General features: G+C 39.5%; 1 protein-coding gene across 10 annotated transcripts in view; it reads right to left on the reverse strand.

The window, feature by feature from the left end:
- The window catches only part of NPAS3 (neuronal PAS domain protein 3), a 630215-nt gene that overhangs the window by 485789 nt on the left and 127632 nt on the right, over positions 1-16794 (reverse strand). For 2 of the 10 annotated variants that reach the window (XM_060273003.1, XM_060272999.1), the window contains exon 3: positions 2601-2721. The exons of 7 other annotated variants lie outside the window; for them this stretch is intronic. In XM_060273003.1, coding sequence (XP_060128986.1) covers positions 2601-2721 — 121 coding nt within the window. Of the gene's footprint in view, positions 1-2600; positions 3809-16794 lie in introns of those variants that run through there. One more of the 10 variants, XM_060273015.1, reaches the window with a different exon arrangement.

Genomic DNA, 16794 nt, shown 5'->3' on the forward strand with positions numbered 1-16794 from the left:
CTCTGCCTGGTTCTCTGTAGATTTGCTTCTCGCAGTGAGGGAACCCAGAAGGCCGTCGGCGCTGGACCTCAGTGTCTGGGCAGAACGAGCACTTTGAATTGTGCTCGGAAACGTACTGGGAGCCAATGTAGATCTTTCAAGTTATGTGTTATGTGGTCTCGGCAGCCGCTCCCAGTCACCAGTCTAGCTGCTGCATTCTGGATTAGTTGTAGTTTCCAGGTCACCTTCAAAGCATCAGGTTTACAAACTAAGCAACAATTTTTACATTTTCCAAAAACTTAAATTCTTAGTACTTTGAATTTGAGCTAATTATGTCAATGGGAGCAAATAAGTGACATTTGCCCTTGTAGCAGATTGTTTATATATTGAAAAATTTAAAAACAGCACTTGAAGCTGTAATTGATTTTGTTCAAATTAGGGCAGAAAAAACCAACAATCCCCCTTGCTTCCCTATTCACCTTAATGAATAATACCTCCTGGTCATTTTATATAATATGTACATTAAACAAAGAACTAAAGAAAGAACTTTCACTACATTGTTCACATGAAAATTAAGATCAGAATATATAGATCAGGCAAAGGTGAGTTATTATTTGACTGTTATTTTGAACTGACATTTTATTTTGTTGGCAGCCCAAACAACTGACTTATTTAAGATGCAGTAGAACTTTGGTGCAAGTTTTGAGGGTTTTATATGGCTTTATATTTCTGAAATGCTTTTATACTTTTGTAGCATCAGTACTGATGCAGAATAAACATGCTGGATGTGACTACTTCCTTCTGCAAGTTTTTTAGACTCTAGTAGAGCTGCACACCATCAACTCCTTGGAATCTCAACATCATGCAATGTTCTACACAGCCTACACATTCCTAGAGAAACATGACATCATTAACGTTTTCGAAGCAAATGTATCTTTGTAGCCAAAGATTTGGAATCAGATGCCAAAAGGGACAGGGTCTTCATTTCAATAAGAAAGTACTATATAACTCAGTCAACAGCTTAAAAATAAACAAATTTTCAAAAAGAAAAAGCTGCCTTGACTTTACTTAAGTTATCGAAGTGATTAGTTCTATTTTTAACAAGTCTTGCAAAAATATAAACAGGTAGCCACTAAAACTTAATGAAACAGGGTTTTTTTTGGGGGGGGGGATTCCAAAGGAGAGCTGTTTTTAAGGAAGAGGGTAATTTTTCAGCACACATAGTATAAAATGAGCGAACACAGCTGTGCAGAGCCATCCAAATTCACAGCACAAATTCAAGCTCTAAATGGCCCAAATCAAAGACTACTCCAAATCTTTTAAACTAAGGGATCTTTTCAACAGTCTCATCCAGAAAACAGATTTAGCGACCGTGCTCACTGTAAGCAAAAGCTCACTGCAAAGTAAGCTTCTCTATTTTTTTTCCTTCCTAGGCAAAATGTGAGTCTCAGTAACGCACCAAAACACAAACAAAAGAATCATATATTCCCTTGGGAGGGGAAAAAAGGTGTGGGGATAAAATAAAGCCTGTAAAGAAAGAGAAAACAGGATAATTTAAACACGTCTAAATGCTTAGTTCTGCAATGTTCAACTATATTGCTCTGTATATGGCTATTTAGTTCACCCCTGTTGCAATATTAAATTGACCTGTAATATTATTCCCAACATGAAAGAACTTTAACTATTAAAATGTTAAGCTTTCAACAATTGGAACATTGAAACAAAGCGGAAGAGCCCACAGCTCAATGGAGGAGCTTGTGCTTTGAATACAGAATGACCCAGCATGAACCTCTAATCATTTCCAGGAAGTTAGCCTAAAAAGCTTCTTCCTGAGACCTTGGGAGACCCACAGTTTGTCAGAAAACAATACTGGGCTAGCTGGACTAACAGTCAAGACTTGGTATGGTGCAGCTTCATTTGTTGATAGAGAAAACAAGATAAATCAGTAAATAGTTTCATTTCATAACGAGAAAGAGTACATTGGTCCAACCTTAGCCTTCGAAGAACAGGAGTTGTCCTTCTATTCATGGAAAGTCTGTTATTCAGAGAGTCCTGCTGGCAGAAGTGTAAGGGGAGGTGATTTTGCCAATTTCTGCCTCACCCTGCACCTTCTCAGTGTTTCAAAGACTGCAAAGTTTCTGAGGATGCAAAGGAATGAGGTGGGAACTGGAGGAAGCAGCCCTCCTCACTTCTGCTGGCAGGAGTTTCCTCCGCTCAGAGGTCCATTCAGCAAATGCTCCATCCAGCAGTGCCAAAGTCAGGATCCAAACAATATTAATGATCAAAATATACAGCACCCATAGAATTTTGGTCTCAAACTGGTTAAGCCATTTCAAGAAGTCCTTGAAGGTTGCCAGGTTCCTCTTGCCACAGCCCATCGCATGCAGTCCGGCAGAGAAATTTATAGCCTCACTTCTGAATGCAAAATCAATCCCCATTCACTCACATATGCAACCCAGCGTGTTCTCCTAAGTTGTCCCATAAAGCACATAATAAGATGACCACACCTTCCCAGGTGTATCCCAGGCGTGCCTGCAAATCATCCATTCACTTTCTACCTGTTCTCATGGGTTGGCTTACTGTAGGAGACTGTCATAACATGGACAACATCAATTGCCTACCTATACTGGGAGACTGAGGCTGGCAGCTGGCCCATGTTGGATTGGTCCATCAGGCATGGGTTTCTGGGTGAGGCAATTACCACTGTCAAGCAGGCATAGGCTGGTGGGTCAGTAGTAGTCCCTAGGAGAGGGCAAAAAGCAGACAAGGGAAGATGGGAGTCAAGGGCAAGGGAACAGGGTCAAGCAGGTTGAGGGTGAAGAAAACAGACCCCTATCAGAAGGTCCAGGACTGGAAATGATTTGACACAGAAAGGTTTATAGAGATTCCTCTACAATAAAAAAACAGACCAGGGCGCTAATCAGGAGCTGAAAGATTCTACAGCAACAAGTGTTGTTGTTTTTTTAGGCCTTCTGAACTGTTGGAACATGCTGCTGCACACAAATTCTTATTCAGAAGTGGCACCTGTCAGGAACTTGCAAAACTGAGGAATAATCAGTAAGAAGAAGGTGGAGGTAGAGGGCTTTTACTTTCTTGACAACCATCATGCTCAATTCCCTGACCAGGCATTTCTTTTCTGATGGGGCTCTTTCAAGGATCCAATCCCTTCCCAGTAGCTCCATTGCAAGTGAAGAAAGGTCACATTTATAATCAACATAGCAAAAGTTAGCTGAGAATCATTGAGGTCCATTGATTTCAAGGTGACTTAAATGGAACAAACTTCTTTCAACTAGAGTTTTACAGCTGACAACATCCTATTGAACATAAGGCATCCCTTTGAATTCAGGATTACCAACTAGTTTATTTTCAAATTTCAATAATCTTTGCAGGTCCATTGTTTTGGGGTTGATTGGTTTAGAAAATAATAACAGGACTGTAAAAATAAGTTAACAGACTGATCCTTTGCATGTCTACCTAGACATAAATCCCACAGAGTTCACTGGGATTTTCTCCAAGGCAAGTGTGCGTACAGGGTTGCAGCCTACAAGTATTATCCAAGTACTGTAAGTTTGCTAGCATCTATAATAAGGTGATTATACGATCTTACATGCCCATGTTGATTAATGCTGTTATATCTTTTGTAATTTGCTCTGTAACCTTATTTTACAGTCATATAATTCTTTCAGATACACACACTTCTTTCCAAGTGCTGATTTTTATATGATTAACTTCATTTAGGGAAGTTTTTAATGTGTGACATTTTAATGTATTTTAAATTTTTGTTGGAAGCCGCCCAGAGTGTCTGGGGAAACCCAGCCAGATGGGTGGGGTACAGATAAATTATTATTATTATTATTATTATTATTATTATTATTATTATTGTTATTATGGCAGCAATACTTATAGTGGTAGGTGCCTGGCATGTCTGAAAATGACATGAGAATCCCTTTTCCTTCTTCTGTACCTGCATTCAGAAATCCCCTGACATCAGTCCCAGTTTTTCCTACGTTTGATGTAATCTGATGTAATATGAATAAAATGCAACCTAATTTATTATGTCAGAAGAATAATGCATGGCATATAACTTAAGCAATGTTTTCAAAAGGTAATAAAGTCAATGTAGCACAACCATCACAATTTTTTATTAAAAAAATATATCCCCATTCATATACTGTACTTAAATGCTACCTTATTTATTTTTCATGCTTTACTCTGTTTCCCTGTTGTCATCCTACATTTGTAAAAAGAAAAATGACTTAAAGAAATTAAAGAAATCAGAATGTCAAATGGTTTACCAAAGGCAAGTCATTGTTTTCTGAACTGCTAACCTTTTAAAAAGAGTTTTTCTTGTGGGCAATTTGGACAATTTGGACTTCAGCAAAGTATTTGACACAGTATGTGAATTATAACATATGGTATGACATTTTATATTGTCAGATGTAAGGTCTGAACTTGGGGCAATAATAATATGCCTGTCTACAAGAAACTCATATCTACAAATGACAGAGGAATACAGAGATCTGAAGATCTGAGATCGATCAAGAAATAAATAAAGGCAAAGGCATTTCCAAGATGATGAGTGAAGTATTATACAGTGGTACCTCGGTTTAAGTACACAATTAGTTCTGGAAGTCTGTACTTAACCTGAAGCGTACTTAATCTGAAGCGAACTTTCCCATTGAAAGTAATGGAAAGTGGATTAATCCGTTCCAGACGGGTCCACGGAGTACTCAACCTGAAGCATACTTAACCCAGAGTATGAGTGTAATTGGTTCTGGAAGTCCGTACTTAACCTGAAACGTACTTAACCTGAAGCGAACTTCACCGTTGAAAGTAATGGAATGTGGATTAATTTGTTCCAGACGGGTTCGTGGAGTACTTAAACTGAAAGTACTCAAACCGAGGTATGACTGTATTTTTATACAAGAACACTCTTAAAACAATAAGTCTAATTTGGTTACTACAGTATTGTGGTGTTGATAGAGGATGGTGAGAATGAAGCTCAGGACCCTCTGTGCCAGTTTCCACTGATGGAGAAGAGTGCTGCTAATTTGGCAGCAGCAGGGGAGCAGGTCCTGCTATGACAGACAGCTAGCCTCCTTTCAAGCAGGTAGGAGGATAGAATCTGTAGTTCTTCCACAGGCAGTAGCCAACATAGGGCCCCAAAGCAGGGTTCTCAAGGGATGTGATGGAGTCGGGTAGGTCATGAATCCAACAGAATCCAGCAGATCCTGCGGATTCAGTCCTGACTACTGGCTTTTCCCAAGGCTCCTGGTTCACCTCAAACTGCTACCCTTGACCCAACCCAGCTACCAGGTTAATCATGCAGTAAACTTTCATGTTAATGGGAATTTATGAACATCCTCACTATTTTGCCATAAACTGTGTGTGGGGGTAGGGCAAGGGATTTCAATAGCTGTTTCAAAAGTCTTGCCAGGGGGGGGGGGGCTAACTAATATTTTCTTTTCTTATTATAGTCTTTTTCTCTTTTTGCCTGATTTTTCTTTTTTCCTGTTGTGCTTAATTTGTTTGGTTTTCAGCTATTATTTAATAGTTATATACTGTTCTACTACCAGGTAGTACCCAGAGGTGCTGAGGGAGGGTCAGGGAGCAATCAAGTCCTAGAGAATAAACGTACAATAGATTTTAACAACACATAATATGGGAATGATATCATAGCCCAAAAAGAATCTTCCCTAAGATCATTATTACTGTCCTTTCCTAAGTCAGATTTATACTACAGTAGTATATGTGCCATAAGTCCCCAGCTTCAGCCAAGTTTATTTTTCTCCAGGTTCATCCTATAAGCCACCACAACCACCATGGTTCTGATCTCTTCTCTGGCAAACTAATCCTGATGATCAACAAACATGGGCTGAAGAAATCTGTATAGCTCTGACCACACCATGGAGGATGGAATATGGCTTTTAATGATGAATACAGCCACTTCTACAGACCCCTGAAGATCTTAGATTTCAATTACAAGTTTCTGGTTGTCATGGTTGCAGCGGGGTGAGGGGAGGGATCCCAAAAACATGTTCACAGCTTTTGTCAAAAAAACGTAAGAAACAGAGAAAGGGTGTCAAATAGGCAAGCTGGCCTAAGGCTAGAGACCCATAAAGCAATCACATCATTAGCAGGCACAGCAGCACAATTGCCTTTGAAAGCGTTATTTTGCACTTTAAACCAATAAAACCATCAATGAAAGCCACAAACATCTCTTTCCGCCTCTTAGGCCTGTGTAGCTAAAGAGCACTCAGCCTCTATAAGGCTCAAGGCCCAGCAAGGTTTAACTCATTTCTTTGAACAGTAACTTCCCCTGCCCAACACAAATGTATAAAAGTTTGCCTGAGCCACTGTCCTTCTCAGCAGGTAGAACAAAAAAAACCCAAGGAGAATCTAAAGCTCATTGCATTGGTTAGCTTCTTCTTTTTTGGCATATCTATTGCCTATCCAGCAGTCCCCCAACCCATAACCTGTGTCCTCTGGATGTTTGTGATTATCTTTTTTTGTGAAATAAAATCAATGTTTGCAAAATAATACTATGAACAGGTTGCTAATGAAGATGAATAATGTGCATGCAAAACTTTACAATTAGTATTTTATTCCAAATCAAATTTAGGTTAACTAAAGAAAAAAGGCTAAATTAGAAATCTAGAAGGCTAAAAAGCCTGCTGCCTATATCACTACTTACTTTAAACAGTAATTGAGAATGAAATTACTTTTATGAAGAAATGAAGTAAAGATACCTCATAGAAACTTGGGTAACACAATACCACCATGGAAACTGAAAAATTAAGTAGAACTTGATGGGATCAGTTGCATTTTATAAAGGAGATGTTCTCCATCTATGGAGATAGCAGATGATGTCCATCTAACTTTTGCTCAAAGTATGCTCATTGAAATGAATTGACTTCATGGGTCTATTTGGGTATGACTTAATTCACAATCACCCAGTGGGGATTTTGGGAAAAGATTCTAGAGAACCAGTGTGGTACAGTAGTCAAAGGGTTGGGTTAACCCAAGGAAGATCCATGAAGACCATGAAGTTCACCGGGTGACCTTGTCAGTCATCACTTCTTACCCTAATATCCAAATAGCCTTGTTTTTAGAAGATAAACATGTATATTGCCTTGAGTTCATTGGAAGAAGGTCTGCAGTCAGAAAGCATGGATTACATCGTGAATTTATAAAAATCATTAATGGGGAACTGTTGTTCCACCTAATTTAGATGTTGATTCACTAAATGTTTATTAATATTCTTTGTTGAGGGTGATATCATTATTATTGGTTTGTATCTAGAAATAAAAGGAGTCCCCCTGTTAATGAAATAATCTTTGATCTAGCAGAGGCCTCTTCCAATAGGAGAAGATATGAGGCCATTTTCCCTGATGTACTCTTCCACCTCCCGAGTCATTTTCCATGCTGTTCTGAGTGAATACGGAAATCACATTCCCTTCTTTCCATTAGTAAAACCATTCTGTAAACAGAAAGGCATAATTGGGTTCTACCCATTATTTTTGGCTGTAATCCTATACTAGCTTACCAGAGAGTACGCTCCATTGGACTCAGCTGGGCTTCAAAATAAACATTCATAGGGTTGTGCTGTTCATCTCATAAACTAGTGATAAGTTTCTGAGATATATTTTTAGGTTAAACAAAAAGAAAAGAAAAGAAAAACAATAGGATGTAATAGCACACCTCAGTTTCAGCATTCTGGCAAGTTATTTTGCCTATTTCTGTAAAGTCTAGAGACCTGCTTTGCTTTAGAAAGAAATGAAATGAAATGAAAACTGAGAATCCAGACCCACTAATGATCAAAAACAGGCACTGGATGTCGTGTCCAGAACCTAGACAAAACCTAGAAAATCAGGCCATATGGCAACTTCTACACTCTAGTAAAAACCTTGGTCACCATGGGTAACAAGCCAATTTGAATATTTACAGCGTGAAATGAGCCTTCCTGAAAGCAAAACCAGTGTGTATAAAGCAGGCAGGGCAATGCATATCCATTCTGAAAAAGCTGGAATCCCATTGATCAGCAGATTGGCATGGAAAAGGGAGCATGGGGAACTGAACAGGATCCCTTACCCCCTCATCAACAACTGATCAGTAGGTTATTGTTGTTTTTAATAGGACTTTGCAAAGACTGTGCTGGCTGTGGATCAGAGAAGGGAGCTGGGTATGCAACTCCCCATTCAAGAATTATGACAACAGAAACTGCTTCTGTGTATTTATGGTCTCTAACTAGATTAGGGTGACTATATGGACTTACATTATTACTGAAACAGTTAATCCCATGAGAAACAAACGAAACCCTATTTTGAAATAAATTGTGCCCTAACACATTTTCCTTTTCCTAAGCAAACCAAGTTTTGTTTTGCTTTTAAAGTGAATCGGAAAAGCTGCATGAGCTTGATTACATTTCACAATTATTACTCTTGATATTTTATTTATGTTTTAGCATTTATGGATCGAGACACTGAAAAACATGTACTAAAAGCTTCTAAGGGATGTTCTAAATTTTAATTTGCAGGTATTCCACTATATTGCTGCCTAAATTCAAAATTATCTTATGAATTTTACCAGGCAGGCCTTTTTGATATTTGAGGAATGGGGTGAGGTGGAGAGAAAGAGAAAATTCAAAAGAACAGTTGCAATTTTCTTACATCAGTTTTGCATCATAAAATAACTATGTAACCATTGATTTGTAAATAAGCTCCATCTTTCAATGACTTTATTGAGTGTATGACCTGTGCAAGCTTAGTCAAAACCTTCTCATATCATTGCATTTTAACTAGAGCTTTAGAAGATCCAGTTAAGAACAATAACTAATCTAATGGTTGACAGCAAGGAAGTTGCAATTTCCCAATATTACTGTCTAATAATTCCTTTCAAATAATTAAGAGTCCTTTTTGGAGACAAGAGTATTCGATAACACATTATGTGAAGCATATCTTGCCAAAATGTTTGGACTTGAGGACAATGCTAACATACATGCATAGTATCAGCGCCTCAAGAATCAATCTTCCTGGAGATATTGATCTTAGGTGGGTAGGAGTTAGATCCTATCTGAACTAAGTTTTGTTAATTTTTCTGTGATTACTGTTTTTGCAGTATTATTTTATTTATTTGCTTTACAGAAGCAGGAAAGAAAAGAGCATATAGGTAAGAAGAAAACAACAGCTTGTGTCCAAAACACTCATTCATCAATCACAACTCTGACTTCACCCATTGGCTAAGAACACTAAAATGTGTGAGCAGCCAGGCTGGTGCATCTCACAAAAATCACTTAGAAGGGTACCTGCCCATTTTGCTTCGTAACTTTTTTTCTAGGAGAACTAGAGACTTGCTTTTTAAAAAGAACCCAAAGCTCATATTGCGGGACTCCTAGTGGCTGTGGTACATCAGTACTCTCCATACTTGTCTCTTCAACTTTGATCAGCCTCAGCTTGTACGGCCAATGGTCAGGGTGGTGGGAATGTACTCCAACAACATCTGGAGGGCTACAGGTTAGCCATTCCTCCTCTGCAACCTGACTTCCATGTGCACAGAGGACTGGATTTTTGCCTCATCTTAGGATATTTATTGATGCTGAATTGCTTACCTGCCCTTCGCTATAAGGCTGCAGGGCAGGTTTTAACAATGTAAAAATACAATCTTAAAATAAGTTAAAACAATTGACTGGTCTTGCCAATCTTCAAAAGCCCAGGGTGATAACCAAGCAGAATGCTTCTACATGTGCAATGGGAGCTTCCCCTCGTTCTCTTCTCTCCTGCATCCTGTGCTAATCTTCTCTGCTGGGTTGGATGAAAACCTAGAAAAATATTGGGGGAGGGGCACGTAGGAAGAGGAGAGACAGCAGAAGTTCTACCGTACAGCAAAAAGTCATTGAGCTAAAGGATGTAGTTCATTGGCTTACATCCCTTAATCATTATAGGTTGCATCCAATGTCGCGTAAGCAAATTCACACTTGCCTGTTTCAACAGTGCTTCCTGTTTCCCCCCTCCGCCCCGCAAGCTGCTCTGGGGCGTGCACAGGAGTAGAGAGGAATCGTTACACAGGTGGAAGTGCATTCTGCTCATGCAAAGACAACCCAATGCACTTTCTGACTACCACAACGTTTAAATTAAAAAGTTTTTTTCTTCTTCCCCCAAATAATCATGAAACAATGTAAACAGCAGTCACTGCTTAGCTTAATCTTTGAAGTTCTGTAGCAAATGATATCTTATTTTGATCACATAGATCTTTTGATATGTGAAAAAACAAAACAAAAATCAATCAAAAAAAGTGTTCAAAGGTGCAATGTTTTGAAAATATTGCCATGTAGCATTTACCGTAACAGCTGTACGGTTAAACTTTAGGCACAAACTGAACTGCAGAGGATCTGCTGCATAAATAAGATCCCCATGGCAACTAAATGTGCTACTAGATAACAGAGAAAAAAGGATTTATGTGTTTGCTGAGCTGTCTTGCCCTAGAGGAATTCTCCAGGCAAATGCAGGCCACCTGCCACATGTTACATTAAGCTCAGCCTTCTGGACTTATTTTCAACAAAAAGGTCCAGCAACTTTTGTTTGAAAGTTTTATTGAGCCTTATTTCCCAGTAACTCCAAATGAAAGCAGAAGCTTCTTATTTTCCTATGCTTTTGCATAACTGTGATTGCACATAAATTATGCATATAATTATGAATAAAAAAGCAGTGATTGTGTGCAACCCCTACAAAAACAGGTAGCAAGTAAGCTAAATTACAGTTACAGTTATGCAGTTATGCAGATTCCCCAATTTTTATCTCTCTCCGCGAAGATTCTCTCTTTAAATGTAACCAAGGACCACCAAAGCCAACAGCAGAACTTCTATGCCATAGGATAGTTGTTTGCTTTCATAACAATGGAATGCACTTTTCATCTGAACTTCATGTGTTAAAATTCTCTGGAGATGCTTTTGCTGCACACTCTTTCCTATGGAGAGGAAATTGTGCTGTAAACTTGGAAGAGGAAAATAATATGCATCACTCACCTAAACAGTATTGATTTATTTATGCTCCTTTCACTATTTTTTTCTTTAAAACCACATAAAAGGTCCAGTCGTGGATGACTCTGGGGTTGTGGCGCTCATCTCGCTTTATTGGCCGAGGGAGCCAGCATACAGCTTCCGGGTCATGTGGCCAGCATGACTAAGCTGCTTCTGGAGAACCAGAGCAGCGCACGGAAACGCCATTTACCTTCCCACCGGAGTGGTACCGATTGATCTACTTCCACTTTGCCGTGCTTTTGAACTGCTAGGTTGGCAGGAGCTGGGACAGAGCAACAGGAGCTCACCCCGTTGCAGGGATTCGAACCGCCGACCTTCTGATCAGCAAGCCCTAGGCTCTGTGGTTTAATCCACAGCACCACCTGCCAAATTAGAGAGTTCATCTTTAGTAATAACTTTCGAGCATTCTTTTTTTTGGGGGGGGGAAGCTTGAAAATTATGATTGGAATGCTTTTATATGAGGTTTGTAATGTTTTATCAATTGTTGCGCGATATGCTATATTTTGTTTGATTACTTAGTAAGCTACTCTGGGAGCCTATGGGATGTGGCGCAATGAGTCGGTATGCCTGGCTGTTAACCAGAAGGTTGGTGGTTTGTGCCCTCCCAGGGACAGTTGTGGGCAGCATTCCTGCATTGCAGAGGGTTGGACTAGATGACACTTAGGGTCCCTTCCAACTCTACAATTATATGATTCTATAAATCTATAATGAAGGGCTGTTTATTAACTACTACTACTACTACTACTACTACTACTACTACTACTACTACTACAATAATAGGCAGGAAATAGAAAAAGCGAGTACTGTAGAAAGAAATCCTGAAAGCTCATTTTCTATTTTATCAGATTGCTAAAGCCCATACAGATCCAGCAATGTATAAATTATAGCACTAAACTGCATGGGCAAGTCATGCATCTTAATTTCCATAACACCATGAGTTTTCTGGGAAGCAGCAGGGCCGATGTGTAGACTGGCCAAGTGATCAGGAAAAAATTGGCCAGTTGGCAGATATTGTGTTTGTGTGTGCGTATGCACACATAGAAGCCATAAATGTTGCAAGCACTTTTTCACATGCTGCTACAGATACGATTGAAGAATACACATTTATAGTTTCTTCAAACTATTCCCTCCCCAAGTGGGAGGTGGCAAACCAATTTATTAAAGTGACGCACAGGCAGCTGCAGGAACTGTACTCAAACACGCATCATGGCCTAGCTTCTCCTGTAATCTACTCTTGGCCCCATCTAGGCATCAGAATTTTTGAAACCAAACACTGATATCTGAACATCTCAAGTGAGCCACATGATTCTATTATTCAATCACCATTAGACAAGATGGGGCATCTAGCCACGGAAAGCAGCAACATACAGTAGGAATTGGCCTTAAGTTTTACAATACAGGCAACAACCATTTTACATGCGTTCAATATGTGTGTGACGGCGCATGCGTGCAGCAAACCCAGAAGTGACTAGAAAAAAGGGAGAAAACGGCCTTTAAAGAGTGCAGAAAGGGCAAAAATGAGGTGTAAATAGCATCTAGCAATCCCACAAGCCTTTGCAAGTGCAATCCCAAGAGCTCTTGCATCGATGTTTGAGACCTTTGAGTTGGAGTTTGAGCAAGGAGATTTGGAGGCAGTGACTGTGGTGTTTGCAGGCTGTACATTTTCACTTAAATGTGTGTTGCCTCAGAATGTAACCCCTGGGTAAATGCATAGCTGCCAAGTTTTCCCTTTTCTCGCGAGGAAGCCTATTCAGCATAAGGGAAAATCCCTTAAAATAAGGGATAACTTGGCAGCTATGGGTAAATGGGGAGTTCTCTGTTCTAACAAATAAATGAATGTCATCTGGCTTCAAACTTATCCCTATTAATACTACACCTTTTTTTCTTCATGCTCCCAGGTAATAAGTCAGATTGATCAGTCACAAATTTTAAAAAGCATATTTTGTGCGCATGCACAAATTACTCTTCCAGTGCTGATATCTTCTGACTTCTGCCACAATCAGTATGTTACCTGCTGTTCTTGAACACAGAATAATCAGAAGCTGACTTGGTCCATTGGTCCATCTAGCTCAGTATTGTCAACACTATCCCAGACAGCTTTGATCCCCTTCCCTGATCACTCAAAACCACTCAGAAAGGGAAGTTACAAATAAGGCATCTAGGCAGAGTTAATTGTGTAATACTGGCATACACCTGACCAGTTCAACCTGTGGCAGCACTCAGAGGAGTCAGTAGCCAAAGGTAGCCGACTGTTAAAGATGTCTAGATGATATACCATTTAAATATACTATTTATTTTTTCTTAATACTCTGCTTTATTTGCCTGGTGTGTGCATTCTCTGAATTTTTTAAAAGTGACTTTCCTAAAGAATAGGACATCTGAAGGCAGCCCTGTATAGGGAAGTTTTAAATGTTTGATGTTTTAATTTGTTGGAACGTGCCCAGAGTGGCTGGGGGCAACCCAGTCATATGGGCAGCATATAAATTATTATTATTATTATTATTATTATTATTATTAAGTGCTATAATATAACACTTCTTAAATCATTGGTTAAATATTCATTTAAATATCCACAAAAAAGAAAATGAATCACTTACTTGTAGCTATGCAAGAAAAACAACAACATTGAGAACATTGCCTCATACAAACAAAACACAACGCCCAACTTTTCAGTGCATAATCACTTCTATACATGTCAAAAAGATAGTATATATCTCAGAATTAATTGGACTGTGCATTATATTTCCAGAGAATAAGTTTCAGTATTATATTATTACTAAGAGATGTTTGTGACTTCATGCTTCAAAACAGAATTCAAAGTAACATGTATAGAAGGCCAGCATAAGTTTTACTTTGACTGGGTATTTGTTAGATGTGATCATATAAAATACTCCACCAATAGATATGACAAATGCACTTTATATTTCAATGTGTCAAACTATTTCAATGCCATGCAACTATGTTGAAGCTGGCAGGCAAGCAGACTATATTAAATTTTTCTCTGGAATCAACTTCAATTCTGTACTGAATTATTGGAATTTTAGTGACCTTAAAAAAGGCTGTCAGAAATAATATTCAACGCAGAGTTTTCAAATCTAATGCTCTATTGCACATACTTCACATAAAATAATATAGTTTCAATATAGGCAAACCAGTCAAGAACAACAATCTGTCTGTACTTGATTTTTTGCCCGTATCTTTATGTTGCTTTGTTACAGCAGTTTTAAGCATGCTTTCTGTCTGAAAGCAAATTCAGAGCAACATTCAGTTTGAGAGGCCCGGCATATTTCCTCAAATATTCCCAAAAGCCTAGCTATTTGCATCTATTCACTAATATTTACACCTTTGGTGCCATTTAAAACACACACACACACACACCTCAAGTTTTAAGTTAAATAATCAGATTGGGCAATGCAATGATGTCAGTCAGCGCAAGGAAAGCTAATTCAAATGAAAGCAAATGCTTAGTAGAAGTAATTGCTCTCATATGAACATGGGAAGCTAACTTTATACCAAGTTAGGCCATCTAATTCACAGTATTATCAACCCTGATTGGCTGTTGCTCTCAAGCATTTCAGGCAGGAGAAGTATTTCCTAGTCCTGCCTAGAGTTATCAGGAATTGAACATAGCTCCTACTGCATGCTATGGAAACGCGGGTGGCGATGTGGGTTAAACCACAGAGCCTAGGGCTTGCCGATCAGAAGGTCGGCGGTTCGAATCCCTGCGATGGGGTGAGCTCCCGTTGCTCAGTCCCAGCTCCTGCCAACTTAGCAGTTCGAAAGCACGTCAAACTGCAAGTAGATAAATAGGTACCGCTACAGCAGGAAGGTAAACAGCATTTCCATCTGCTGCTCTGGTTCGCCAGAAGCGGCTTTGTCATGCTGGCCACATGACCTGGAATTTGTACGCCGGCTCCCTCGGCCAATAACGCGAGATGAGCACCATAACCCCAGTGTCGGTCACAACTGGACCTAATGGCCAGTCCCCTTTACCCTTTACCTACTGCATGCTACCACTGAGCTGTAGTCCTTACCAAACTATGGAATTTGCTACCACATAATGGTCACCATTGGATAGCTTTAACAGAGGATAAAGCTGTCAGTAGATTGTCCCCAGCATCAGAGGCAGTATGCGTCCAATTATCAATGCTGGACATCACCATACCCTCCAACATTTCTCCAATGAAAACAAAGACGTCAAGAACTGGCCAATGTGAGAACAGAATGTTGCATTAGATGGGCCTTTGGTCTGATCAAGCACCTCTAATTTAGAGATACATTTCCCAACACAGTGGTACCTTGGTTCTTGAACTTAATCTGTTCCGGGAGTCTGTTTGGCTCCCGAAAATGTTCAAAAACCAAGGCACGGCTTCCGATTGGCTGCAGGAGCTTCCTGCAGTCAAGCAGAAGCTGCATCGGATGTTCGGCTTCCGAAAAACGTTCGCAAACCAGAACACTTACTTCTGGGTTTGCAGCGTTCAGGAGCCAATTTGTTTGACAACTAAGCCGTTCAGGAACCAAGGTACCACTGTACTGCTGTGGATACGATGTTTATTTGATCACAATAGAAAAAAAGGTTGACATATTCTACGAGCAGCATGTAACAAGTTTCTTCTATTTTACAGGATTAGAAAAGCAGTTTAATTTAGGAAGAATTAGCTCCAAGTTCACATAATAATAATAATAATAATAATAATAATAATAATAATAATGTAAATGAGTTTGTCATTTCTCTGTCAAGATGTTTCTCCTTTCTTTCACGATTTTTTCTTTCACGATTTGCAAATCCTGTAATCTGGATTTAAAAGTATTTCTTGATAATGTAAAGCTTGAAAGATGTGCTTCAACTGTCCACTAATACTCATCTTTTTCACTATGCTAGTTCTTCAACGTTGAAAATTCCGGAATGAACAAAAGACTGAATGTAGCAAGAGCTTACTCTCGCAGATCCAGGGATGTGATAGAAACACAGAAATCATAAAAATCATAAATAACAAATTCAATTGTACATCATATAACTCAGGAAGGGACATGATTAAATTCACAGTGGCTTGGTTCAAAATGCAGAGAACCCATCAGAAGCTTTACTCTATGACGTACCCAGAGGCAACTTGAGAGCTGTCAACAGAACAGGCTGCTAAGCTTCCAAGGGAAGCAATAGCCAATTATGTCCCATGACCCACTACTGGAAAACACAGTGAGAAAAACAACAAATCAGATAATGTTTTTGGATCTTTTTTTCACACACACGGTAATGGTCGTATTTTATTTCAGTAAAATATTCATCTCCAAAGTTTTTTCTTGGAACTTTTAACAACATCATATGTTCTGAGCAACCACCTTCTTGATGTTCAGAAGTCATACCAGTTCCTTCTAAATGCAGCATGAATCCAACCTTTTCCTACCTGAATGGAGTCTTCGCTGCGGGACCACATTCATCCAGTGCTTTACCAGCTGCACTGGCTCCCGGTGGAGTACAGGGTCAGGTTTAAGGTGCTGGTTTTGACCTTTAAAGCCCTACGTGGCCTAGAACCCTCGTACCTACAGGACCGCCTCTCCTAGTATGCTTGACAGAGGACCTTAAGGTCCACAAGTAACAACACTTTGGAGGTCCTGAGCCACAAGGTGGTTAGATTGGTCTCAACTAGAGCCAGGGCTTTTCAGTACTGGCCCCGACTTGGTGGAACGCTCTGTCACGAGACCAGGGCCCTGCACGATTTGACACCTTTCTGCAGGGCCTGCAAGACAGAGCTGTTCTGCCTGGCCTTTGGTTTGGACTC

Source organism: Zootoca vivipara, chromosome 1 (genome assembly GCF_963506605.1).
Source record: "Zootoca vivipara chromosome 1, rZooViv1.1, whole genome shotgun sequence".
NCBI classification, from domain to species: domain Eukaryota; kingdom Metazoa; phylum Chordata; class Lepidosauria; order Squamata; family Lacertidae; genus Zootoca; species Zootoca vivipara.